Genomic DNA, 26,638 nt, shown 5'->3' on the forward strand with positions numbered 1-26,638 from the left:
CGACACATGGAAGGTGTACACGTGGCGATGGACGTGAAGGCTCGTGTCCTAGTTGGATATCTAGAGATGGTGTGGGACGGAGGCCTGCGGGCCTTGAACTACGATTCGCTGGATCGCAGCCAGACGTCGACCGACCTCAGCTGCGACCGCTCAGTAGTTGCTGGACTGGTTGCCTTCGTAAATTGTCCACATGCGTGGTGATGCAGCAATGGGCGACGTTACTCTTTCTGATTGGAAGTTGGACGGCATGAAGAGGCAAGCCTTGGACGTTTCTCGGTGGCGAGTGAATATGGCGACACTCATAGGTCAAACGTTCTCTCCGCTAATTTCTGATGTGGGAAACGGATTGTTGACAGCTCTGGGCTGGTTTCGATACTGCTCAGAACCGAAGATCTCAAGCATTTCAAACATATCCACCCGTCCATCAACTCCACTGGCGGGCATGAATTGATGCAATCTCACTCTGACTGACAGTTTTGGCCTCGAAGAAACTTTATTATTATTATTAGAGATCCAAACATTCGCCGGGTTGACCCAAGAGTCCGGCAAACTATAACTCCACGAATATACCCACTTCGACATGGCTGAATAGCTTATTTTAAGAGCTGTGCGCACATGGAGCTCCAATTGAGCGGATGGGTTGGGGAGTGGATATGATGAAGAATCAACATTGATGTTGATTGATGCTTCATCTTTATCGATAAGCCGACGCCCTTGAATCTTGAATCGCTCCTCAAATCGAGTCCGCTGGAGAAGAGACTGGAATGGTTCGAGAACGGCATTTCATGCACGACTGGGCGGCACAAAGATGCATCAAATGCTGTTGTACTTGCCTCGGTACTTAGTAGTGATTCAATGTATAATTGCATATCTATTTGAATGGATAGATACTTGATAGTTTCAAATTGCTCTTATTGTTCCGTTTGTGAAGTACTTCGTAGGAAAACGGAACTGGAGTCAACGTCGCTCTTGTCAGCTTCAAGAGTTCAGAGTGGGCAGGGAAGGAAGGAGGATCCCTGGGCTGGCTCTCTCATAAAGATCACGATCTTGTCTTCGAAGTACAAGTTCACTACCCCCCAATATTTCATCGTGTCGACTCCTCCCCACCAGTCCACCAGACAAGACCACCCAGGAAAACCCACCCAAGCTCCCGAAGCCACCCACCACCAAAGTCTTGGCGCGGCAAATTACTACATTGATCCATGTACCATTGATCTTCTCCATCTCCATTCTTACTAGCCACCCGAAAATCAAAACAACATCTCAGCCCAACCAGACAGATTTGACTGGCTTATTTACTTCGCATTACTCGCCTCGAGTCTTGCAGCCTTCCACCGCTAGCCACCCACTCTAGCTGCTGCTTCTTCTCTCCCCAATCATTGATTCATGAATCGGAAGACCGAGTGCAAAGCCTTGCCCACAACCTTCGTTCCCGCGATCCCCCAGTTCACGATCCACGATAAACGAATTTGACGATTTCTTGTGTAAAATCAACTGTACCGCTCCGTAGAACTCGCCCTCACTACCTACCTACCTACCCACCTACTTATTCTGCCTGTTCCGAACCTCCGAATCAATCTTCAATGGAATGAAGCCACGCGATTGCATTATAGCGAATAAATAAACCATCCTCCATGCCGCGAGAACACCGTCGTCGCCGGAGCAGTCGCGACAGCTCCCGGCGACGCAGCCGACGCCGCTCGCGAGAACAAATCTATACCAACACCTCCACTTCCCATGCCGATGCCTCCTACGCTTCTCGCCAGCGGCAGGTAGACCGTAGAAACTCTCGAAGCTCCCTATCCTCATCGTCCTCCTCCTCCTACCTCGACATATCGCGTCACTCCCCCCCCGTCCGTGCTGGAAACATTTTTACCACCTTCTTCACCGCCCCGTCCGAGCATAGGCGTCGCCAGCGGACGAGCAGGAGACGCGCAACCGCGCGTATCCTACCTTTTGGAAACTCCTCGAGCTCTTCCGTTGATTCTGACCTAGCCTATGGCACAGGCTTCATCAGACGGTCGAGAAGCTACAACTCAAATCGCAATTCACCTCAAGTCCAGCACCAACAACCTCAGAATGATGGCCGCCAGCACCAACACGATAGCCGTAGACACGAACAAGGCGCGTATGGATATCCTCAGCAGCCGTATCAGCAGCCGTACCAGCAACAATACCAGCAACCATACCAGCAACCATACCAGCAGCCGTACTCACAACCGTATCCTTACCGTGATCCTCGATACCAAGAACCTCCTGTGCCCCAAGCCTATCCTCCCGTGCCTCAGCAAAGTTACTCGCAATACGATCCTCGTTACCAGCGTAGTCATGATGTTACTCCCACGCAGCACCAACGTCCCCCTCCCATTGACCCGCGCTATTCCGACACGCGCTACTCCGAGTCTGCATCCGCGACGCCTACCGCTCCTACCGTTAGCGCTGCCGCAATGGGCGTGGCTGCCGCCGCCGCGGTTGCTGGTGTAGGCGCAGCGGCTTCTGTCGCCAGTCGGAGGGATCGCGATGACCGCGACAGCATTGATCGTCGCTACCCTCGGAAAGACCGCGACCGTGATGATCGTGATAGCAGCGATCAACGGTATTCCCGAAAGGAGCCCGACGGCGGTGTGCCCGCGCGACCCTCTCGACAGAAGCGTACTGGGGTGGATGAAGAGATAATGGAGATTGGCCGTCGTCTCACCCAGCTACAGAGTGATTTAGACCAGGCCGAGACGCGACCTACTGGCTTGGTGTCTGGGTCGAAAGGCCGTGGCATTGGATCTTCAAAGTATAAGGTCGAGTCCTCTAGTGATGATGAGTGGGAGTCTGCCTCCGACTCCGATGTAGAAGATCCTTTGGCATATGGCTCAACTGTCTCCTTACCCCAGCCATCCCATGTACCACGGCCGCCGCCTCCCGCTCCTGCTCCTGCTCCCGCTCCCGAACCCACTTACACGATTCCGAGCTCAAAAAAGTCTTCAGTCGTGGATCCACGCTACTTCGGACCCCAGAACTCGCTGAAGGGATTTGTGACACCCCTTCCCGAGCCCGTCCAGACAAAGGCGCCGCCGATGAAGCATGTATATGCCTCACCTACAGAGGACCCTAACCGATTCGATGCGAGGAGGAGTTCCTATTCCTCGACGAAGGAGGTGTACCCTAAACGGTCACGTCCAACCGAAGTACAACTTGAACAGCCCAAGCCGGTGGCGCCTATTAGTCCTCAGAGGATAGAGCACTCGTCATACCGCGAGGAGAACATCCGTAAGCCTTCTTCTGGCGAAAATATCCTCGCCGGCGCAGCCCTTACTGCTGCCGCTGGGGTAGTTGGCCACGCTATCCTCTCGGAGGAGAAGAGCAAGGAACCGAGGTATTCTTCTCGCAAAGAGAGTTGCAAGTATGACGACGGCTACCGCGAATCTCCCATCCGGGATCTCCCTGAGGAAACTAAGGCCCTTCCCGAACGAGAGAGTGAGGAAAGCCGAAAGAAGCGTCTCGATCAGGAGTATGAAGAATACGTGAGGAGTTACAATAATCGAAAGGCCGAGAGAGATCGGAGGAGCCGAACCAAGTATGACGAGGAACCTACTCTCCGCCGAGATGAGGATAAGAAACCGGAAGAAAAGCTGCAGCGCGAATCTCGCGTGACACGCGACCCCCGAGAACCCCAGATATCACCCAAGCCAGCTACCGAATACACTGAGTACCGCCGTGTAGAGGATACCTCTCGGACCCCCTCCAAGGCTCCGATCGACCCATTCCAGTTCCAAGTCGACTCCGACGCCTTTAAAACTCCATCCAATAGCCAGCCCGCAACCCCCCCTAAACGCGAAAAGGCTTCCGAGCCTTCCCGTCCTGCTATCGTAACAGTTGAGCGGGAGCCTGATTTCGGGGACGACTACGACTACGACCCTCACCCGCGCTTGAGCAGGAAGGATTCCTTTGAACTCGAGCAGATGGCCGAGATGGCACGTGAGTCGCCAAGCCGCGAGCCTTCCACCCGCCGGCTTGCAGAGGAAGAAGAGGCCTTGAAAAAGGCCTACTATGAGGCCAAGCGCGCCGAAGCCTCTGAGGAGCCTACTAATAAACCTGATTCTCGGGAGATCGAGGCGGCCCCGCGAGATGATCCTCCCGCTAAAGATCCTGTCCTAGAGGAGGCTGATGAGTATTACCGCAAGTCTCGCAAGGATGCTGCCGAGCGTGCCGAGCGGATCCGGTCCCGCTCCGGTTCGCGGAGGAGATCTGTCGTCGAAAAATGGAAGGAGGACGAAGAAGATGAACAAGAGCTGGAGAGGGTCATTGTGACTCCTCCTGAATACGAGGAACACGAAACGGTTAACCCTTTCGACAAGCCGAATGCTGACGTTCGCATTGACAATATTCTTAATCACCCTAACGAGCTTTCGGAGTTCATGGAGAAACGGGGTCGCTCTGTTGACGCGCCTCACACTACAACGAGGGATCTCTCTCGGGAACGACCGCTCCTGAATTTGGTACCGCCTACTCCCAGCGTCTCGCCTCCTCTGGAGAGTGTAATAGAAAAGGAGGAGGAGAGGCAGACTCGGTCCAGATCTCGGTCCCGGTCCAAGTCTCGATCTCGATCTAGATCTCGGTCTGGGACGAGAGAGGTATCGCCAGGGAGAGAGGTGCCGGCCGAGACTTCTGAGCCTAATATTCTCATTGGACCCCGCGGTGAGATCATCCATTTGTCGGACGACGGCAAGGCGGATGAGCCAGTGCTTGAGAAGGATGTAGGCCCCCGCGGCGATATCGAGTACCCGAGCGCCGAGACTAAAAGCGCCTGGGGTATTGTCAATAATGATCTTGCCAGCAAATTTGCGGCCTCCAAGTTAAATGAAGAGGAGTTGGCCGACGCGGACAAGGCACTCGATGGAGAGCCTACGCGCTCCATTGAGAGCACCGAAGAAGTCGAACCCGAGGAAGTCCCGGATGCGGAGCAGACCGTTGCAGGCGTCAAGCCACCGGCAGATGTAGAGCCAGAAGCCGACACCAGCGCCAAACCTCCTTCCGGAGAGCAGCCAGTAGTAATCGAGCAGGCTGAGGAAGTCGACCGGGTTCTGGATGATGCACCCGCTGAGCTCGAGCCCTCCTCTGAAAGAGAGATCCCTGCCGAAGAGGAGCCGACTGAAACTCGGGATATCAACGTAGTTGATGCTCCTACTGTCGCTGAAATCGAACCGCCCGCGGAGGAGCTGTCAGGAGAACCGGTGATCGAGCACCGTGATCTTGAGAATGAGGGGGACGATAGGGAGAAAGATACGCAAGATCCTGTTCCTGTCGTTGAGGAGACTCCGGTTCCCGAGATTGTATCAACGCGAGAGCTTGTGGATGAAGCCCCTGTTGAGCCTGAACCCGTGGAAGAAGTTCAGGTGCAGAAACCTACCGAAACCGCTGAGGCCGGGCCTGTCGAGGAGAATCCCACGGAAACTGCAACTGCAGACGCGCAGTTGACTCGGGCTGATTCTGAGATACCTGCCGAAATCAGCGAGGTGCTGGAAGGGGATGACCTTGCCAATCTACCACCCCTCCCCGACTCGATAACTGAATCTGTTGCCGATTCGAAGGCTCTTACCCCTAAAATCCCAGGCTCCTATGGTGACGATTTTGAGTTCGCTGCAACGCTAAGTGCGGGCTTAAAAGCTGCTGGATTTGATGATAATATTGTCATCGAAGACGCTGAGTACCGACGCCGTGACTCTCCTCCAGGTTCCAATGACGAACTTGGCCCCAGCACAGCATCCAAGTCGTCCCCTGTGCTCGACAATGAGCCGGCGGCGGACGAGTGGGGAAGCATGTTCAAGAGTAAGAAAAAGAAGAAGAAGGGCGGCAAGAAGCAAGCCAAGGAAATCCTCCCTCCTGAAGAGAGCACCGAGGCCGCTTCCCCCGAGCCGGAGCCGGCACCGCCTGCTGAGGAGGGCGAAGCTGCCCCTCCTTTGGAACCTGTATCTCAACCCGAGCCTGAGCCCCAACCCGAATCCCAACCTGAACCTCAACCCGAACCTGAAGCCATTGCCACGGAACCGGTAACGGATGCCAAAGAAGATGGCTTTGTTCCTCCGAAGAAGTTGAGCAAGAAGGAGCGGCAGAGACTAGCCAAGAAGAAGGCCGCCGAATCATTCCAAGAAGAGGAACCTCCCACGACTTCTCCCAAGGATGACGATTGGGACAAAGTGGTGGATGAGGATGTCCAAAGCCGGGCTCTAGAACCTACTCCAGAGGACTCTTGGGGTTTGGCTGACGAACCTAGCGAGCCTGCCCCGCCTGCGGACGATGATTTTGCTCCCCCAAAGAAGTTGACTAAGAAGGAGCAGCGGAAACTAGCGAAGAAGCAGAAAGCTTCGGCGGCGTCCTTGGATGAACCCGAAGTTGCTCCAGAACCTGAAGTTGTTCCTGAACCTGAGTTTGTTCCCGAATCTGAAGTTGCGCCCGAGCCTGTACCTTACGAGAGCGAGCCGATTGAGCCCCCTACACAAACCTTAACGGAAGAGTCATGGGACATGGCTGCCGACGTACCCGAACCTACGTCCGAGAAGGCCCTGAATGAAGATGATGTCTGGCACGAAGCACCAGAGGCTCCCAAGGAGGCCCCCGCTCCCCCAGAAGACGACCCGTGGGGTTTCCCGGCCAAGAAGAACAAGAAGAAGAAGAAGGGTCGTCAGGTAGCGGACGTTGACTGGGACAAGCCCGAAGCCAAGCCTGAAGAAGAGCAACCTAAAGAGCCCACACCGCTGCCGGCACCAGAGGAAGACCCTTGGAGCGCCCCTGCGAAGAAGACCGGTAAAAAGGGTAAGAAGAAGCGTGGTAAGATGGATGCTTGGGCAGACCCTGAACCCCCCGATAAAGGGGCAAATGGAGACCAACCTAATGGTAATGGCGAGGAAGCGACGAAGTCCGATGATATCGGCCAGGAGTCTTTTTTAGCTAATGCCGACACCTCTGGCGAAGGTGTCGGCTTACCGGTTGCAGTTGCGACTGCGGTTGCGGTATCTGCCGCACTCGCCCGGTCAAATGCCACCGAATCTCCATCGGAAGAAAAGGAGAAGCATACAGATGACAATGATCGAGCCCTTGGTCCCGTCTCAGAGCTGACCTTGGGTCCCATCGATGATGTTGATAATTTAGATTCAGGAATCGTTGAGCGGCAGGTGAAACCCGCTATCGATCCCCTGCATGGAGACCTTCTCCCCCTTCCACCAAGCGCGCCTGGTTCGCCAGGCGAGGTGGCAGAAGATCTACCCGATCTTCCTGACAGCCGTCCCGATACCCCCCCGGACCAAGTCTTCAAGCGGACGATGCTTGAGCAGAAGAATCGTCGCAAGAGCGTCCATGACTCCCCCCACGCCAGGTCCCACAGCCAGACCGCCATCCCCCTTCCCTACCTTTTCGGTCAAAGATCCAATCCCTCTTCCCCACGCGTCTTTAAACATTCCCCCGCTTCTTCACCCGTTTCCTCCACCGCCGATTCACCCATCTCAAGGAAAACTGCCCCCCGTCCTATCTCCTGGGAAGGTAAGGATATGAGACCGCTCATCCTGTCATCTCGCCACGGAACTGAGTCCCCAGGACGCTCCGTATCTCCTCTGAAGAGTGACCGCGAATGGGGCCCGCGACATCGCGAGCTTGGCCATTCCCCCACGAGCAGCCTGGATTTGAAGGATGCGAAGATGCACTTTGACGCGCCTTTGGATAAACCGGGCCCAGCCCGTGACGACACTGAACCTGTCGCTGAGGAGGACGACAAGGGCGAGGCCGACAGCTTCTTCTCGCCTCTTAAGAAAAAGAAGAAGGGTGGGAAGAAGAAGGGCAAGGAGAAGGCCGCAGCAGTTACGGAAGAGGAAACCGGCCCCTCAGCCGAAAGAACCTTGGACGTTGAGGAAACACGTGCTCCTTCTGCTTACCTTTCTACCGCCGAGGCGTTGTGGGATGCTGCTTTTGACATGCAAGAAACAACTAAGAGCGAGCTTCCCAAGAGTGTGATTGAGCTTGCTCCTGCGCCCACGGGCCCTTCGAAGAAAGAAAAGCGTCAGAAGAAGAAGGCCAGCCAAACTTCCTGGGATGATGTCCCCGAAAGTACTTCAACTGAACCACTACCCTCTGAAGAGAAGGCCCTTGATATTCCTGCACAAGCCTCTGTGGACGTACCAGAGGAAGTACAGCATGTAGATGATATTAAGGCCACTCCCCTCCCGGCACCCGAGGACCAAATCTTCTCGACTAAATCAAAGAAGAAGAAGAAGAAGGCTAGCCAACGATCCTTGGATGATGCTCCTGAGGACACTTCGGCCGAGCAACAACAGCCACCTGAAGACCAACCACCTGATGTCCCTGTCCAGGTGCCCGCTGGCGTATTGGAAGAAACAAGTCCCGCGGTTGATGTTGAGGTCCCACCCCCCGAAGAGGAAATCTCCCCGGTCAAGTCCAAGAAGGGAAAGAGGAAAAAGAAGGCCAGTCAAAGCTCTAGGGATATTGTAGATGAGCTCCCAGCCGAACAGCCCGTCGAAGAACTACCTGTTGAGGACCCACCCGTCGCCGAACCGCCCGTGGAAGAGCCGGTCGTGGAAGAATTGCCTCTCGATACCCCCGCCCAAGTGTCTGCCGATGCATCAGAGGAGGCAAGGAGCATAGGCCCAGTTGAGGTCCCAGCGACCGAGGAGGAAGTCATCCCAGCGAAATCCAAAAAAGGAAAGAAGAAGAAGAAATCTAGTCAACTTTTCCTAGATGATGCTCCTGCTGAAGGGACTTCGACTGAACAGCCAAATGAAGAGCAGCCTGTCGATATCCCCGCTCAAGTTTCTGCCGACGTGTCAGAAGAAGTAAAGCCCACAGAAGATCTCGAGTCCCCTTCTCCCCAGGAAGATATCATCCCAGCCAAATCGAAGAAGGAGAAGAAGAAAAAGAAGAAGGCTAATCAACTTTCCTTGAATGATGCCCCCGAAGAGACCTCAACTGAGCAGCCGACTGAAGAGCTGCCCGTCGACATTCCTCAGATTTCTCCTGATGTGTCAGAAGAGGTCAAGGATGCTGAGATTCCTGCCCCTGAGGAGGGAATCATCCCTGCTAAATCAAAGAAGGGGAAAAAGAAGAAGAAGGCTACTCAAACTTCCTTGGATGCTACTCCTGCCGAGAGGACTTCAACTGAACAACCGACTGAGGAGCAACCCACTGACACTCCTGCTGGGATCCCTGCTGGGATCCCTGCTGATGTATCAGAAGAAGTAAAGGTCGTTGATGATGCTGAGGTCCCTGTCCCCGAGGAAGAAATCACCCCTGCTAAATCAAAGAAAGGGAAGAAAAAGAAGAAGGCTGGCCAAAGTTCTTGGGATGATTCTCCTGAAGCGGATTCAACCGAACAGCCAACCGAAGAGCAGCCCGTCGATACTTCTGCTGAGATACCTGCCGATGTGTTAGAAGAAGTAAAGGAAACAGATATCATTGAGGTCCCTGCCACTGAGGAGGAAATCACTCCAGTAAAACCAAAGAAAGGAAAGAAGAAAAAGAAAGCTAGTCAAACTTCCTGGCATGATGCTCCTGAAAGTACTCCGGCTGAACAGCCTGCTGAGGAGTTGCCGCTTGATCTCCCTGCCCAAGCTTCTCCTGATATATTGGAAGAAGTAACGCCTGCGGACGATGAGATCCCACCACCTGAAGAGGAAATCATCTCCGCAAAGTCAAAGAAGGGAAAGAAGAAGAAGATAGCTAGTCAATTTTCTTTGGATGCGACAGAGGAGCCCCTGGCGGAACAGCAGACCGAAGACCAGCCTCTTGAGAAGACAATTCCGCCTCCCGATGAGCCTGAGGAACCGAAAGAGCTGGGACCCGATGAAGACTTGGCGCCTGCCAAATCGAAGAAGGGCAAGGGGAAGAAGAAGTCAAAGGCTGACAAAGTTGATGCTTCATCTCCTGAGAACGAGCCTCCTACTTCTGAGCATGTTATCCCCGAAGACGCCCCTGCCGAGTCCGCAGGCAAGTCCGTTTCTGATACTACGGAGGCGGCATGGGGTGATTTTGCAGAGGAAAGCTTGGCCGATGCTGTTGAGGAACCTGGAGTAAAAGAACCGGAAACTTCTATACCTACTCCCGAAGATGATGCCACCCAACCCCCTTCTCCTGCCACCGGCTCTGCTCCCGCTGAAGATGAGTCGGGCCTACAGTTTGGAAAGAAGAAAAAGAAGAAGGGAAAGAAGGGAAGCAAGTCCCAGGCCGAGGAAGTTCCTGAACCAGAGGATACGACTGTTCTGGCCGCTCCGGCTGAGGATATTCCCTCCGTTCTTGAGGCTGAGACACCAGTGACTCGTGATGCTTCGACTGCCGCTCCTGAAGATGAACCCTCGGCGGCCCGGGTTGGTAAGAAGAGTAAGAAGGGTAAGAAGAAGCGTGGTGCCGTTGATGAACCCGCCATCCCCGAAGAGATCCCTGCCACACCCGAGCCTGCCGACGAACCTGTAGATGTTCTCGACTCCATACCTGAGGCCGCTCAGCCTTCTCAAGAACCCGAGAAGCCTGTTGAGCTCCTAGATGACGAGCCCTCCGTGCCTTCTCCAGGCAAATCGAAGAAGGAAAAGGAGAAGAAACGCAAGGGCAAGTCTGACTTGACGCCCGGCCTTGAGGAACCTGCCGGACCGAAAGAAGAGGCCATACTCCATGATTCATTCGAGGAGCAAGAGGCAGTAGCTGAGCCTGCGGCCCCGGCAGGTGAGGAGAAGAGCTCAGAAACTGTCGAGGACAATTGGACGCCACCTTCTAAGTCTAAAAAATCCAAGAAGAACCGCAAAGGATTATCTCGTGGTCTCGAGGACAAGCCGGCAACTTCTCCAGACGAACCTGTGGAACAGCCTGTACAAGAGGTTTCAGACGAGCCCGCTTCTGATCTAGCTACCTCCGAGCCAATGACATTGTCTCCACCTCTTGAGTCGGCCTTGAGTGGCAAGAAGGGAAAGAAGGCCAAGAAGAAGAAGAAGTCGGTCTCTTTTGCCGACTTCCACCAAGAACATCCAATTGATTCGTCCGCCGATGCCGATGTGGACTCCACGGTGTCACCAATGCCCGAGAAGGAGGATGAGTCTCTCGATGCGCCCTTGGAGATGAGAGATCCGGCGGAGCGGGAAGTTTTTACATCCGCGGAAGACTCGTGGGCCGATGCGTGGGATTCTGCTCCACCCGAGGTGCCTGAACCGTCTGCTGAGACCCCTGTCACGCCCTCCCTAGACGACCCCGAATTTTCTTTCCTGCCAAAATCCAAAAAGAAGAAGAAGGGAAAGGCTGGGAAATACGAGTCTGTCCCTGAGCCTGAAGTGGCTGGACCTTCTTTCGCTGAGGAATCGGTCGATCCACTTGCATCTCAAGAAATTACTGACATTGACGCTGCTTCTACCTCTGCCGAGTGGGGTGATGAGGCTTCTTCTGAGCCTTCCTCTGAGCCTACCGTAGGCAAGAAGAGCAAGAAGAAGAAGGGCAAGGCGAACCTCAATTTAGCGGAGCCCCAAAGTACAGACTTGCCCCTAGAGATTCCCCCTGCCTCGGATGATGTAGTGTCCCCACTTGCTGAACCCGAATCTCGACCTCCTGCCGAACCGGAGCAGGCCGTGCCCCCTATGGATGACTGGCCTCAGAGCATTCCTTCGAAGAAAGACAAGAAGAAGAAGAAGAAGGGAAAAGCAAAGCACGATTCTGAGGAGCCTGAGAGTGTGGACTTGCCAGAAACCCTCCACGCTTCGGACGATGCGGTGCTCCAGCCTAGCGAACCTGAACCCCAACTTCCTGCTGAGTTAGAACAGGCCCCGTCTTCTGCGGATGACTGGTCTCAGAGCCTTCCCTCCAAGACAGACAAGAAAAAGAAAAAGGGCAAAGCAAAAGACAACTTTGAAGAGCCTCAGAGCCTGGACTTGCCGGAGACCCTGCCTGCTTCAGATGCCGTGGTGTCCCCGCCTACTGAACCCAAACCTCAGCCTCCTGCAGAACTAGACTCGCCAGCGCCTACCGAGGATGACTGGACTCACAGCAACCCCTCCAAGAAAGACAAGAAGAAAACGAAGGGCAAGGCCGCGCAGTCGGAGCCTGAACTCTCACGTGAGGCGGAGCCAGACGTTGAAGTCAGTCCCATTCAAGAGGGCGACACGCCCGCTGCTGAGGTTGAGGTAAATGCAGAGGACGACTCGTCTTTTACTCCGACAACGCCAACAAAGAAGGGCAAAAAGAAGAATAAGAAGGGCATCTCGATTCCCGCCGATGAAGAGCCCGTTCCCGAGCCTGTCCCTGCCGTAACCGATTCCCTAGAGGTCGAAGACCGTCAGCCTAGTCAAGAAGTAGAGCCCGCAGACGAGTTGTCCTTTACCCCCACTGGTAAGAGCAAGAAGAAGAAGAAGCAGAAGCAGAAGAAGGGTCTTTCATCCGAATTTGAACCCGAATCTCAACTTGAACTTTCACCTGAACCTCAACCCGAGCCTCAATCTGAATCTCAACCTGACCCTCAACCTGAACTTGAACTTGAACCTCCATCTGAATCTCAATCCCAAACCGAACTTCACCCCGCAGTTCCATCTGAATCTCAACTGGAATCTCAACCTGAACCTCCGTTCAAAGCCGAGCCGGAAGCCGAGCCGGAGACTATACCCGAGAGTAGGGCTGCTGTTGTGGAGCCCTCTGAGGAGAAAGAAACGTTGCAGGAGGTGCAGTCTGAGGCTGAACCTGTAGATGATGGCGCGTTCACCCCGACATCTAAGAAGGACAGGAAGAAAAAGAAGAAGAATAATCTTGCCTTGTCCGAACCAGAACCGGAGCCCCTGCCTGCATCTCAGTTAACGGAGGTTGATATAATCGAGGAGCCGCAACCAACGCCGCAGTCAGAGCCTGTAGACGATTGGTCCTCTACCCCATCATCTAAGAAGGACAAAAAGAGAAAGAACAAGGGCCTTGCTCTGCCCGAGCCGGAACTCGAACCCCAACCTGAACCGGAGTCTTTGCCTGTATCTGAGCTAGCTGAGGTAGAACTAGCAGAGGAGCCACAGCCGGCGGCTCCCGAGGCTGAGCCTACGGATGATTGGCTACCTACCGCGACAGCTAAGAAGGATAAGAAGAAAAAGAAGAAGGGCAAGGGTCTGGCTTCTCTCGAACCTGAGCCTGAATCCCCCCCAGAATCTCAGGCCGAACCCGAAGTGTTGGCTGAAAGCGCAGCCGAGCTCAACCCTGAGCTAATTGCAACAGAGGCTCCTGCTGAAACCGATGCTACTCCGGAACCACAGGCCAAGGTCGAGTGGGCCTCCACGCCGCTCAGCAAGAAAGAGAAGAAGAAGAGGAAGAAGAGCCTGGGTGCTGTTGAGCCTGAACCTGAACCTGAACTCGAGCCGCCTGAACTTCAGCCTGGACCTGCCCCCGAAGCAGCTCCAGAACCTGAGCCGCCGACCGAGCGATCTGTTGAACAGGAACACGAGGATAACTGGTCTTCTACGCCTCTTAGCAAAAAGGACAAGAAAAAGAATAGTGCCTCCATTCTTGAACCCGAACAAGTAGCGGAGGCTGATGCGGCCGTTGAACCTGATCCGCAACTTGAGTCCGCCGCACCAGACCCCGTCACCGTGGCCGAATCACCCGCAGAGCCGGAGCTTACTGATGACCTGCCATACACACCCATCAGCAAGAGGGACAAGAAGAAAAAGAAGAAGAAGGGCGCATCTGTTCCTGAGGCAGATCCGAAACCAGCACCCCTCGAGGACGCCGAACTCGCGGCTATAGAATCGCAGCGGGACACCCAGACGGCGGAGCCATCCCCGGAAGCCGAATCCCTCCCTATTCCCGAATTTGAGCCAGTAGAAACGGTTCCCGAAGTCGCCGAAGGTACTGAAGCAGAGCTAACTCCCCAGCCCGAGTCCGTTGATGATTCGTCCATTCCTCCGACAATGAAGAAGGACAAGAAGAAGAAAAAGAAGAGCAAGCTTGTCGCTGAACTGGAGCCAAATCTGGAAGCTGACTCTCCTCCCGTCGTCGCTACCGAATCCGAAGATGCCGGTCCTTCATCCCTTGCCGAGCCTGAAGAGGAACCAGCAGATGAGTGGTCGTCCACACCGTCCACCAGGAAGGCAAAGAAAAAGAAAAAGAAGAAGGCCATGGATACTGTCGAGCCTGAAACTTCTCCTGATGTCGAACGCGTTATATCTGAGCACGCAGCAACTTCAGACATGCCCGAACCTGCCGACGTCGCCGAGCCGCTGCCGGAGGATGACTGGTCTTCTGCTCCGATTGCAACAATAGGCAAGAAAAAGAAGAAGAAGAGTAAAGCCGCTGCCACCCTCGAACCTCTTAATCCTGTTGAACACGCTCTTGTTGGGGAGCCTTCTGTTGACGCAGTTCCCGCCAATGAATCTCCCGCAGAAGAACTTCCCGTCGAAGAATCTGTTCTTAGAGAGCCTGCTGTCGAAGAAGCTCCCTCTGAGCAAACCCCGGTTGAAGATCCTGTCATTGAAAAAGCTTCCATTGAACAGTCGCCCGTCGAAGAACTTTCCATTGAAGAAATCGTCCTTGAAGAGCCTGCTCTTGAAGGAATCCCTGGTGGAGAGCCTGTTGTTGAAGAACCGCCCGTCGAAGAGCCTGCTGTGGAAGAAGCTCCTATCGAACAGCCTCCCGTTGAAGAGTCTCCCCTGGAAGAAGAAGCGCCCAGCAAAGAACAGCCTTCCGTTGAAGACCCCGCCATCGAAGAATCCCCCGTCATAGAACAACCTCTCGCCGAAGACCATGCTGTCAAAGAACCGTTTGTCGAGCCGCCTGCCGTTGAAGAAGCCTCTGTCGAGGAAGCTCTTGGCAAAGAACTTCCCAAGGATGGAATGCAAGTCCCACCAGAGTCCACTTCAGTGGAGGACGTACCACAACCCGCCGAAGCCACCGCTGAAGTAGGAGCTGAGGATGAATGGTCGCTCACCCCTGGTGCTAAGGGAAAGAAGAAAGGCAAGAAGGGCAAAAAGGGTAAAGCCACTCGCGAACCTGTTTCTCAGTTAAATCTCGAGCCTGTGGTAGAAACTACTCCTTGTTCTGAAACTGTGCCTGAACCCGAGAGCATTTTGGTTGCCGAACAATTGACGGACACTCAAGGCGGACCGGATTATCAGCCCCCCACATCTCTGCCCGGACCCTCGGAAGAGCAGCCACTAGCTAGTCCTGCAGATCCTGTCCCGACATCTGATGTCCCTAAAGATAACTCGTCCTCCCCACCGATAGGCAAGAAGGGTAAGAAGAAACAGAAGAAGAAGGCTTCCATCGGGCCAGAGGTAGCTCCCGAGCCAGAGGTAGAAATTCCCGAGGCTACTGAGATGGCCGGAGATTCTGAGAAGGTCGAAGATAATTGGTCTTCTGCCCCAACTTCTAAAAAAGACAAGAAAAAGAAGAAGGGCGCGGCCTCCCCAGAGCCCAAGCCTGATTCAGACTCTTCCCTTCCAGAAGAGCTTTCTCCTGTTCCTGAGCACCAAGCAGCATCGATAGCACCTGAAGACGATGGGTCCTCTACTCTCCACAAAATGGACAACGAACCACAGCCTGAGGCAGAGCTTGACCTAAATCAGAAGTCTTTACCCCCCGAGCCTGAAGAATCGATACCTGCTGAGGACCAGACCGCTTCAGAGAAGCCAGAAGATGAGTGGTCTTCTCCTGCTCTGAACAAGAAGAAGAAGAAAAAGAAGAAGACGGGTGCATCTTCCCTTGAGCCTGATCCCGAGTCCGAGGCTATTCCTGGAACTTCAATTCCCCATGTCGACACGGCTGCTCCAGCTCCCAGAGAGAAGGCCACCCCTGCTTCTCCGAGAGATGACCCGATAGTTTCGGCAATCCTTGAGCCGGGAGCCCAATTTATTGACGAACCCACTCCTGATCTCAATCCCGAGACTACGCCCGAGGATGCTATCCCAATCCCCCCTGAGCAAAGCACCCCTGAGATTCTAGAAGACGACTGGTCCCACACCTCAACGACTAAGGAACTCGAGAAGGACAAGGCCATCCTGGACGCGGAGGCCGAACCTATCGTGGACATAGAACCAGCGCCTTCGGATGAACAAGCCCTACCTGCCCCCGAGGGGTCGACGATAATTCAGGAAGATGACTGGCTATCTCCAGCAGTCACCAAAAAAGCCAAGAAAAAGAAGAAGGGCAAGCAGATAGATGAGCCTGAATTGACTCCTGATCCGAATGCATCTTCTCTCACTCCTGAAGATGATGCGGCTGTAGCTCAGCCTGCTTCAGATGATCGCGCTACGGATGAGCAGATTGCCGAGGAAACCCGCAGGGTCGATCCGAGTTATGCCCCTGCTCTCGGCAAAGGCAAGAAGTCAAAGAAACAGAAGTCACGAATCCTGGGTGATTCTTCTTCTTTGGCCGATACACCGGACTCTGTACCTGCGAGTCTTCAGACACCTTCGTCTGAACCCCTTCCAGAAGATACCATCGTTCCCTCGCCTGAGGAAGCGACTGCTATTGTGCCTCGTGAGTTTATCTCAATCAGTGATATCCTTCCTCGCACGTAGCTAACATTTTATTCTAGTCACTCCCATCCCCGAAGATGCTACGCCCGCCACGGGATCCTCTGAACCTGTCGACCCTTCTATACTTGTTGAAGCCCCTGAGACCTCGCCAGTTCAGCCAGAAGAACCCCCCACTGAACGAGCAGAGGCCACTGCGGACACAAATCCGCTCCCCGAGGAGGAATCCCCCCCTGTGATTTCTAAGAAGGACAAGAAGGAAAAGAAGAAGGGAATGTCTCTCGAGGCTTCCGAGCCCGGGCTTACTCAAAGTGAACCTGCTCCTGAACTTCATGCAGAGGAGCTCCCCGCAGAGGACGTACCAACGACCGAGGAACAAGAATTCACCATCTCAAAGGGCAAGAAAAACAAGAAAAAGAAGAAGTCAATACCTTCTTCCTCTTTGGATGCCGAGCCTACAACAGAATTGGACGTTCCCTCAGCCGAACACGACCTTACTCCCCGAGACTTACCAGTTGTTGACCAGCACGAAACCCCTGAGCCGGCAGACGACCTTTCGTCCGTTACGAAGGGCAGTGTCGCCGAAGGTCTCTCTGCACCAGAGAACCTTGAAGCATTGCAACTCCACCCAGAGTTATCGGAGAAAGAAAGTGTTCAAGAACCCACCCTGCCTGCCTCAGCCGCGGAGCTTGAAGACGAATGGACAGTTGGAAACAAGAAAAGGGACAAGAAAAAGAAGGGAAAGAAAGCCATGTCCTTTGACGTCTCCGAACCTTCTTTTGACAAGCCTGAAGGCGAAGATGTCGCAGCTGCCGAGGCTCTATCTCTGCCTTCAAGCCGGGAAGTAAATATGGAGACTGTTAACCCCGTTGGCCCAATTGAAGCCGTCGAGCCCGAAGCATCATCCGAAGTTGTACAAGTTGGGGATGCCGCTCCTACTTCAACACTCGAACCCTCCCTTGGCGTAAATAAAGACGAGTCCTCTCTGCCCGCTGAAGAGCCCTCTTCGGCTGATCAGGAAGCCTCTTCGGAATCTCTTTCCAGCGGAGAAATCCTAATGTCCGAGGAGCCGGAATCTTTCTCTTTCCTGAGAAAGAAGGATAAGAAAAAGAAGAAGGGCAAGAAATCACGGGCCATGGATGATTGGGAGTCTCCAGCACCTACAGGGGACAGCGCAGCTGATCATGGTCAAACGCTTGGTTCTCCCGTGGATCCGGTTCCTGTCGTTTCAGCGGATCCCGTTCACCCTGATACCGAAGCCGTCTCCAGCGAGGAGCCCTCTGTTACTGAGCCCCCTACCGATGCGCCACCCATCGATGACTCGGATTCCTGGACAGCAGGCTTGAAGAAGAGCAAGAAGAAGAAGAAGAAGGAGAAAGCTTCTCAGCAAGCCAGCTCACCCCATACTCCGGAAGAAGTCACCGTACTCTCAAATGTGCGCGAAGAGCCAGAGGCTACCGTACCAGAAGGCCCCGAGGTTGCACCTATAGAGACACCTCATGAGCTTGAAGAGCATGAGTCGGCTTTTCAACCCGCAAAGATGGGCAAAGACAAGAAGGGAAAGAAACGCGACAAGTCTATTTCCGAAGCCACGACGCCTGCCCCCTCCCGACCTCTATCGCCCATCTTGGCTGAGCCGCCCACGTTGCCTGATACCGAGGGCCAACCCTCTGATGCAGCCGAGCCTGTTTATTCGTCAGCTCCCGACGACGTGCCTGCTGATCCGATCCCCGAAGACAGTGCTGAAGTAGTTTCTCAATCCGCTCCTGAAACAGGGACACTGCCCGCCGACACACCCGTGGAGGAAGAACTTCTTGCTGACGACATCCCGGTTAAACACGACGGACCTGGAGTTGCCGATAACGTGGTCGAGGACTCCTCGCTCACTCCTTCTAAAAAGTCTAAGAGCAAGAAGGATAAGAAGAAGCACGGAAAGTCGTCTAGTACTCCCACTCCCGCCGCATCTCGACCGCTGTCCCCTGTCAGAGATATCGATAACCCCCCGGCGGTGCTGGTAGAAGAGAATCTGGAACGCGCGCTTCCCGTGGATGCACCCGTCGAAGTTGCTGAAGAATCCCCCGCTCCTGCAGACAATGACCAACCTCTGATGGCAGAAGAACCGGTTGACGAGTGGAGCTTCACTTCCAAGAAGAAGAAAGGCAAGAAAGGGAAGAAGCGCGAGTCAACAAGTACCAAAACCGCGCCTGCAGATTCCCCGTCCACTCTACCATCCGACAAGGCTTCCGCCACCGTGGTTGCAGAGGAGGCGCAAGAAGTCCCAGAGCCCAGCATCATCTCTCCCCCCGATGCTGGAGAGCTTACCCTTCAAGAGGAACTAGTCGGCGATTGGGACCTCGCCTCGTCGAAGAAGAAGGGAAAGAAGGGAAAGAAGCGCGGATCTGAAGCAACTACTCCGGCCGTCTCACGACCCCTCTCTCCCATTCAGGATATCAGCACTCGCGAACTTGCAGACCTGCCTTCTTCGGAGGTTGTCCCGGCTATCGAACCTTTACCAGCCGCGAGCGAGGCGGCCGAGCCTGCAGTGAGCGAGACGGTAGCGGAAGACCCGGCCTCGGAGAAAGTCATTATCACAGAGCCTGTCTTACCAGAGACCGACTTGGCCGATGAAGCCAAGCCCGAGGTGGTAGCGGAAGATATCGGCTCAGTGGATGTCAATACAGGCGCTGTCTCACCAGCGACTGGCTTAACTGAGGAAGATAAGCCCGAGGTAGTAATGGAAGACCTGGACTCAATGGAAGTCAATGTCACAGAGCCCGTCTCGACAGAGACCGACTTGACTGAGGAAACTAAACCTGGGGCGGTAATGGAAGATTTAAGGTCAGAAGAGGTCAATACCACAGAGCCTATCTTACCAGAGACTCACCTGACTGAGGAGTCCAAGCCTGAGGTTGTAACGGAAGATCTGGGTTCAGTGGAAGTCGGTACTGCCGAAGCTATCGTACCAGAGACTGACCTGATCGAAGAAGCCAAGCCCGAGGTGGTGAAGGATCTAGGCTCAGTGGAAGTTGATGCTACAGTGCCCGTTTCGACAGAGGCTGACTGGACTGAAGAAGCTAAGGCTGAGTCTGTTGAGCAGCAAGTTGGTATTGACGACGCCTGGAGCTTCTCATCCGCCAAGAAGGGAAAGAAGGGCAAAAAGAAGGGACAGATATCCGATACGTCCACCCCAGCTGGGTCCCGCGCCCTTTCGCCAACTAGAGATGTCCGGGATGCTCCTCTTCCAGTCGACTCTGTAGAGGCCTCAGACGTTCTTCCAGCAGAATCTTCTCAAGACCTGATTGAGACGCCTGCCAAGGACCTGCCTATAGAGGATGCTGCCGATGACTGGGGCTTCTCTACCAGGAAAAAGGGCAAGAAAGGCAAAAAGAAAGGTCTCACTTCCGACTCGACTACCCCAGTAGATTTGCCCCCACACTCCCCCATCCCTGATGTTCTTCCTGCCGTCGACCCCGAGCCTGTCCAAAACCCTGAAGTCCCTTCACCAGAGTCATCTTCTCTAGAGACCGATACCCAGATCAGAGAGGTCGAGGAGCGCACGGACCAAACCCGTGAAGCTTCGGACTCCAACGCAAAGAAAAAGAAGAAGGGCAAGGGCAAGAAAGCTAAAGACTCGGACCTCGAGGTGTCTGAAACTCCCACTCTAGCAGTATCCCGCTCACTCTCGCCTGTTACGGAGGAGGTAATAGAGGCTCCTGTGGATGATGTTCACGTACCTGAATCATCCGCAGCGCTTGGTGTATACGAGTCCGAGCCTGTTATCAGCCAGGAGGGCACTGACAAAGGAATCCCCACCTCTGGGGAAGTTTCACGCCCTATCTTGCCAGTTGAAGATGATGTCTTAGCTCAGCCATCCCAATTCTTTGAGGAACCAGCAGTGGTAACTGTTGATGAAAATCTCGCGGAGTCCGAGCCAGTGGCACAAGATGATAACTGGGGCTTCGCCACCACCTCTAAGAAAAAGAAGGGCAAGAAATCGAAGAACAAGAGCCAGGACCCAGCTTATGCAGATACAACCGTGGGTGACAGCTTGGCTACTGACGCTGCTCGGGGTGAACCCCAAGCGGAACCCGACTTGGCCTTCGGTATTGTCACAGAACCTGCACCGGCAGCCCAAGATGTAGACGAGTGGGCACTTCCTGCCAAGAAGAAGAAGAAGGACAAGAAAGGCAGGAATAAGAGCCAGTCTGCATCCGAAGCCGTTACTCCTACCACTTCCCGATCCCTTTCTCCTCTCCGTGATGACACAGAGCTGCACCACGTTGAACCTCCGGGAACCGAGGTCGCTGCAGCGCCTACCGAACCTGCCGAGCCATCAATTGAAGGGGAGGTAGAGCCCGTGTCTGCCGAGAAAGAGGCCGACTCTTTTGAATTCTCCGTTTCAAAGAAGGGGAAGAAAGGGAAGAAGAAGAGTCACTCTTCTTCCGCGACCCCATCAGCTTCTCGTCCTCTATCCCCTGTCCCCGATGAGCCATTACCCACGCCAGGAGCTGAGGGCCCGTCCGAAATCCACGCTGTTCCCACTGATGCGGACCTAGAGATCATTGAAAAGGAACGGACGGCACCTCCTGAGGAGGACGATTGGGGCTTCAGTACTTCGAAGAAGAAGAAGGGCAAGAAGAAGCATCAGTCAGCCGTCACTACTCCCACAATTTCCCGACCCTTGACGCCCGTCCGTGATGAGGAGATAGGCCCTGCACCAGAACCCCTTGATGATGCAGCAGCTCCCCAGATCATCGAGGATCCGATAAATCCCCAGGAAAGCCAGCAAGAGCCAACTCCGGCTGATCAAGACGCGAACGACTGGGGATTGACAGTCAAGAAGAAGAAGAAGGGCAAGAAAGACAAAAAGCGGGATCAGCCATCCGACCACACTGCGACCACCCCTACTCGATCACTTTCTCCCTTGATGCAGGAAACCGACTTGACTCCTGCCCAAGCTACCAGTCATATTATTCACGAGGCACCCTACGAGTTATCACCACGACCAGAGAAAAAGTTGAAAGTCGACAATATCGAAGAGAGTCTTATGCTTTCTGAGCCCATCCTTTCAATCGCGGAATCCAGCTCTGCTCCACACTTGGATGATGAACAATCCGATAATAAAGCGGATGTCTTCCATCCTGATGACAACTTTATGGCCGATGAATCGTCAGGTCATGACAAGGGTAAAGATATAGACTACGACGACCCATTTATGGAAGACATCCGGCCTCAAGCCTCCATCGTCAAGAAGTCGAAGAAGGAAGGGCCGAAATCGAAGGGCAAGGAAATCGAAACGGCTGCTTCTTCTTCCGCAGTTGGCGGCACCGTCGCCTCCCTCGCAGAGAAATTTGGAGGCCAAGTATCGCGGTCTAAGAAGAAGCAGAAGAAGAAGAAGATTTTGGATAAGAGGACGGAGCGGGAGCCGGATCTGTTCGATGATCCAATCCTATGGGAAACTAGTGATCGAAAGACACTGCTTGGAGAGGAAGCACCAGGGGAAGTTGACGCATTCTGGGGTGGAGCTGGCGACGAAGAACTAGGGAAGGAGGATGGCCATGGAGCAGCAGAAGATACTGTGAGGGAAGCGGATGACTTATGGGGCGGTGGTGATGATGAAGAAGTAGTGAAGAAGGGTGAAGAGCGCGGAATGGAAGAGGATGCAGCTAGGGAGGTGGATGATTTCTGGGGAGGTGGCAATGACATAGATGAGCCGCCGAAGATGGGCGAGTCGAGAGAGGCTGAGGTTATCACTGAACCTGCGGAGATGAAGATTGTGGACGTACCTGAGGAGATCAACGATATGGATGAGGAAGCAGAGACGAAGGTAGTTGAACTTGTTAAGAGTGCGGATGAATCAAGCAAGGTGGAGAGTGTTGAGCCTCTTGAATTGGATGTTGTGGAGTCGCCAAGGGAGGTCGAGATTGTCGAGCCTCCGAGAGAACGAGAGATTGTGGAGACGCCGATAAAGGTGGAGTTTGCGGACCCTGTGATGGAGGTCGAAATCATGGAGCCCCCGAGGGAGGTTGAGGTTGTGGAGGCACCGATGGAAGTCGAGGTTATGGAGCCTCCGACAGAGGTGGATGTGGGGGAGGCGGTGGAGGCTTCGAGAGAACTGGAGATTGCGGAGCCTCCGACGGAGGACATGGCTGCGGAGGCCCCTAGGGAGGTTAAGATCGCGGAGCCTCTGATGGAGATTGAGGTTATGGAGCCTCCGAGGGAGGTCGAGATTGTGGAGCCGCCAATGGAGGTCGAAGTCATGGAGCCTCCGCCTGAACCCGAGATTGTGAAGGCTCCAGAGAAGCTCGAAATTGCGGACGAACCCATCAAGGTCGAACAATTTGCCGGCCGATCGACACCTGAGCTAGTAGACAAGCCCCTAGCGGCTCAGAGTGTGGATTCCTCGACGCAGTCAGATATTGTCGGGGAACCAGAGAGACCAGGTGTGGACGACTTGGAGATGGATAGATCACTTGATGCGTCGACGGAGCAGCCAAGGGAAACCGTGGAGAGTAAGACGCGTGGATTTTCGCCGGAGAGCCAACCCCCGATGGAGCTGAATTTGGACAGAGATCACAGCTCAGCGGAAGACTCGATGGAAGAGAGTAGCAAGGTCATCCATCCTGCTCGACATTCCAAGTCGCCTCGTGAGCTACTCAACAAGGAGAAGAATATCGTGGACCGCCGTGACTTGAGTCCGGTCATGAGTAGCTCCAGGGCACTTGATAACAGCCGTGTGGATGATTTCGTTGAGAGTCCAGTTCTAGGACGCGAAGACTCGGGGAAGATGAGAGGTCTACAAGCTGGCTACATCGCCAAGACGAAGGCGAAGGCGGAAGAGCCAAGATCACGAGGCCTTACGCCGGATACATTTGACGATTCTACACTCTCGGCGGAGCCAATTTACACGCCAACTAGACGACCGGTCTCCCGCGGCCTCGAACCCGTTCCCGAGGAATCGACGGAAGAATTTACTGAGAAGCACAAGAAGAGGGATCGACCAACCAGCAAGCTAGCTCCTTCTACTCCAGATGTCAACCGAGACAGTGGCTTCGTCGCCGACTCCCCTCACCTCCACCGACGAAGCAATTGGCTCGAAGAAGGACCACACCGCGACAGCGGTGTCCATCTCAAAGATTGGTCCGGATCACCCCGAACACTCAGCCCCGAGAGATCCAGTTTCAGCGCCAATGAGCGACCTCAAACCAGTGAGAAGGCTGAGAGACAACTAGGACGGTCCCCACTCCCACTCGGCTATAGAGACCTTCACGAGCACCCATTGTCAAGAACACCAGTGCTTCGAGAACCGTCACCAAGACAAGTCACCCCTGAACCTCAAAAAGTCAGACGAGCCGCCACACATACGCCAACACCAGAGGACAACAAGCGCGGCAGATACAAAGAACTACCGACCCCCCTGCGATACGGAAAGCCTGAGGTGCCCAGAAGCCTCTCACGTTCAGCGACGGCTTCTCCAGCAGTAGCTCAACGAAGTGTATCTGACAATGCTGCCCGCTCTCGACTCTCGCCAAGCCCAGACGTGGTTCCGCGGCGTGTGGCGTCCAACACCAGCCTCACACGCCACAAGACGCCCGGGCCACACACGTTTAGGCCTGATACTCCAGGCAGCATTCGATCCATGTATAGCGCCACTCCTCCTCTCCGACGCGTTGATCGACGAATCAGCGGCGACCTTCGATCTCTCAGCCAACGAAGTCAAGTCGGTCAAGCCGGCTCAGCTGAGCCGCCCTCTTCCTCTCAGTCTCACTCTCAAGTCCAGGCCCGCAGCCTCGACAACCCAGACCAGCGGTCTGCGCAAACCACTACTCCCGTGGCCAACGAAGGCCGTGTCCGCTCCAAGGACATGACCGATGTCTATGTAGGTTCACGATTTAAATTCATTTCGGCACTTTTTGATGAGACTTGCCTTGCTAATTTTTCTTCTTCCCCACTGGTACAGGATGGCTATGGCGAGGGTCGCATCGGCTCGCCCCGATCGCCCACTCGGCCACATAGCATGCGCCGTCGGCAAAGCATGCAAGTGCTCGAGCTCGAATCCAAGGTCAAGGAATTAACTGCCGAAAATCAGATGCTGGCGAAAGAACGCCAGCAGACCGAACAGACGTACTCTCAAAAAGTCCAATCCCTACTCTCCGATCGCGATGCTGAGATCGACACCCTCAAGCGCTCAATCGAGCTCCTCAATCGCGAAGTTAGCCGCCTCACCGAGGTGAACCAAGGCCTCAACACCGCCAACGCACAGCTCGCCAACGAACACAATGGTCGATACCGCGATCTCGAGCTTCTCCACGCTGCCGCGGCGCGCGAATTAGAGACAACGCGCTCAAGTCAAGGCGGTTTCGAGCAGCGCATCCGTGACAAAGACGCCGAGATTGCCGAGCTCCGAACCCAGTTGGAGTCTGCGCAAGCCAAGATCCGCGAGATGCAACAACAAATTCTCGACTCTTCAAAACCGGCTGACGCGGAATTCCTCGATATTCACGACGTTGACTACTTCGACCACAGGTGTCAACAGCTCTGCCAGCACGTACAACAATGGGTGTTACGATTCTCCAAATTCTCTGACATGCGCTCGTGCCGCCTGACGAGCGAAATCAATGACGAAAAAATTATCGACCGCCTTGATAACGCCGTCCTAGACGGCTCTGACGTTGATACTTACCTACGCGACCGTGTCCGCCGTCGCGACATTTTCATGTCAATGACTATGAACATGATCTGGGAATTCGTCTTCACGCGCTACCTCTTCGGCATGGACCGCGAGCAGCGCCAGAAGCTCAAGGCTCTGGAGAAGCACCTTACAGAAATCGGCCCTCCGCACGCGGTCCGCTTATGGCGCGCCGTGACGCTGACTCTCCTCTCACGCCGTGAATCCTTCAAGCGGCAACGCGACCTCGACACCGAGGCCGTCGTGCAGGCCATCCTCGAGACCCTATCCATGATCCTCCCTCCCCCTTCTCATCTCGAGGATCAAATCCAAAGCCAACTCCGACGCGTCATGGCCGAGGCCGTCGATCTCGCCATCATGATGCGCAGCCAACGCGCCGAGTACATGATGCTCCCTCCCTTGCAGCCCGAGTACAACGCCGACGGCGAACTCGTCGAGACCGTGTCCTTCAACGCGGCTCTCATGAACGAGCGCAGCGGTGACAAGTCCGCAACCAACGACGACCTGCAGGCCCAGAACGCCATCGTCCGCATCGTCTTGTTCCCCCTGGTTGTCAAGAAGGGAGACGACACGGGCGTTGGCGACGACGAGATCGTCGTCTCCCCCGCGCAGGTGCTCATCGCTCGCAGTCACCGGCGGAAATCGCGCGGAATCACGCCTTCAAGCGACCTCGGCGGCGCTGCTGTCGGCGCGTCGGTGCATTCCCTGGGGGACGCATCGTATCTCGAGGGTGGGATCTAAGCGCGAGTACAGGCGTTCTAGACCTTCGACCTTTCCAAATATCTCTCACCCCTCCATCTATCTCCTCCTTCCACTATTGATATCGCTCGCCCCTCATCCCCACTGATCCTCTTGATTTCGATTCTTCAATTGTTTTAGATGGAGTTCGTGACAAGGGGTATATACCTACATTCTATTTCGTTCTTGTTTTGTTGTCTTACATCCTTTCCCTCATTTTTTTTTCTTTTTCCTTTCTGGTTCATAGCGTGTTATTTTGTCTACTTTTCACTTTTGTAAGTTAAGCACACGTTTTGGGAGGTAAAAAACGGTTTTTGTTTGTTTTCTGTTTAAATGAACTTAGATGAATGGAAGGAGGGCAAAGGAGAAACAGAAGAAAGATGGTTGTTGCTGCTCCTGCACGTTTTATTTGTTACTTGCATCGAACTGTTGGTTAGGCGTTTTTCTTCTTTCTTTTTTTTTTTTCTCTCTAATTCAAATATCATTGATCAAGTTCCCATTTTCCAAAAGGTCTATTGAAGCACCATCCGTGTCCGTGTTGGGTCAATATCAACATCGATGGTAGTGTACGGTGTGGTGCCAACTCAAGAAGCAGGACCGCGCTGCGCCACCCGGAATATGGGTCGATCCATCAGCATCTCCACTGATATAAACTCGTCTTCCTCTAACACCAATTCCTCCAACTCCTATGGAATCTCCTTTGTAACTTTTAACTCCCATCTAACTAACACCAAGCCAA

At 54.2% G+C, this 26,638-nt stretch overlaps 1 protein-coding gene across 1 annotated transcript; it reads left to right on the top strand.

Annotated features, from left to right (window-relative positions):
• Positions 1-1,634: 1,634 nt before the first annotated feature.
• On the top strand, positions 1,635-25,902 carry SAPIO_CDS3170 (uncharacterized protein; the record flags this gene model as incomplete). Its single annotated transcript, XM_016786022.1, has 3 exons — positions 1,635-16,476; positions 16,535-24,351; positions 24,433-25,902. The coding sequence occupies 3 exons, from the start codon at positions 1,635-1,637 to the stop codon at positions 25,900-25,902; spliced, it is 24,129 nt and encodes an 8,042-aa protein (XP_016644028.1).
• Between the last annotated feature and the right edge of the window lie 736 nt (positions 25,903-26,638).

The sequence above is a fragment of the Scedosporium apiospermum genome (genome assembly GCF_000732125.1).
Source record: "Scedosporium apiospermum strain IHEM 14462 chromosome Unknown SEQ_SAPIO_0088, whole genome shotgun sequence".
Lineage (NCBI taxonomy): Eukaryota > Fungi > Ascomycota > Sordariomycetes > Microascales > Microascaceae > Scedosporium > Scedosporium apiospermum.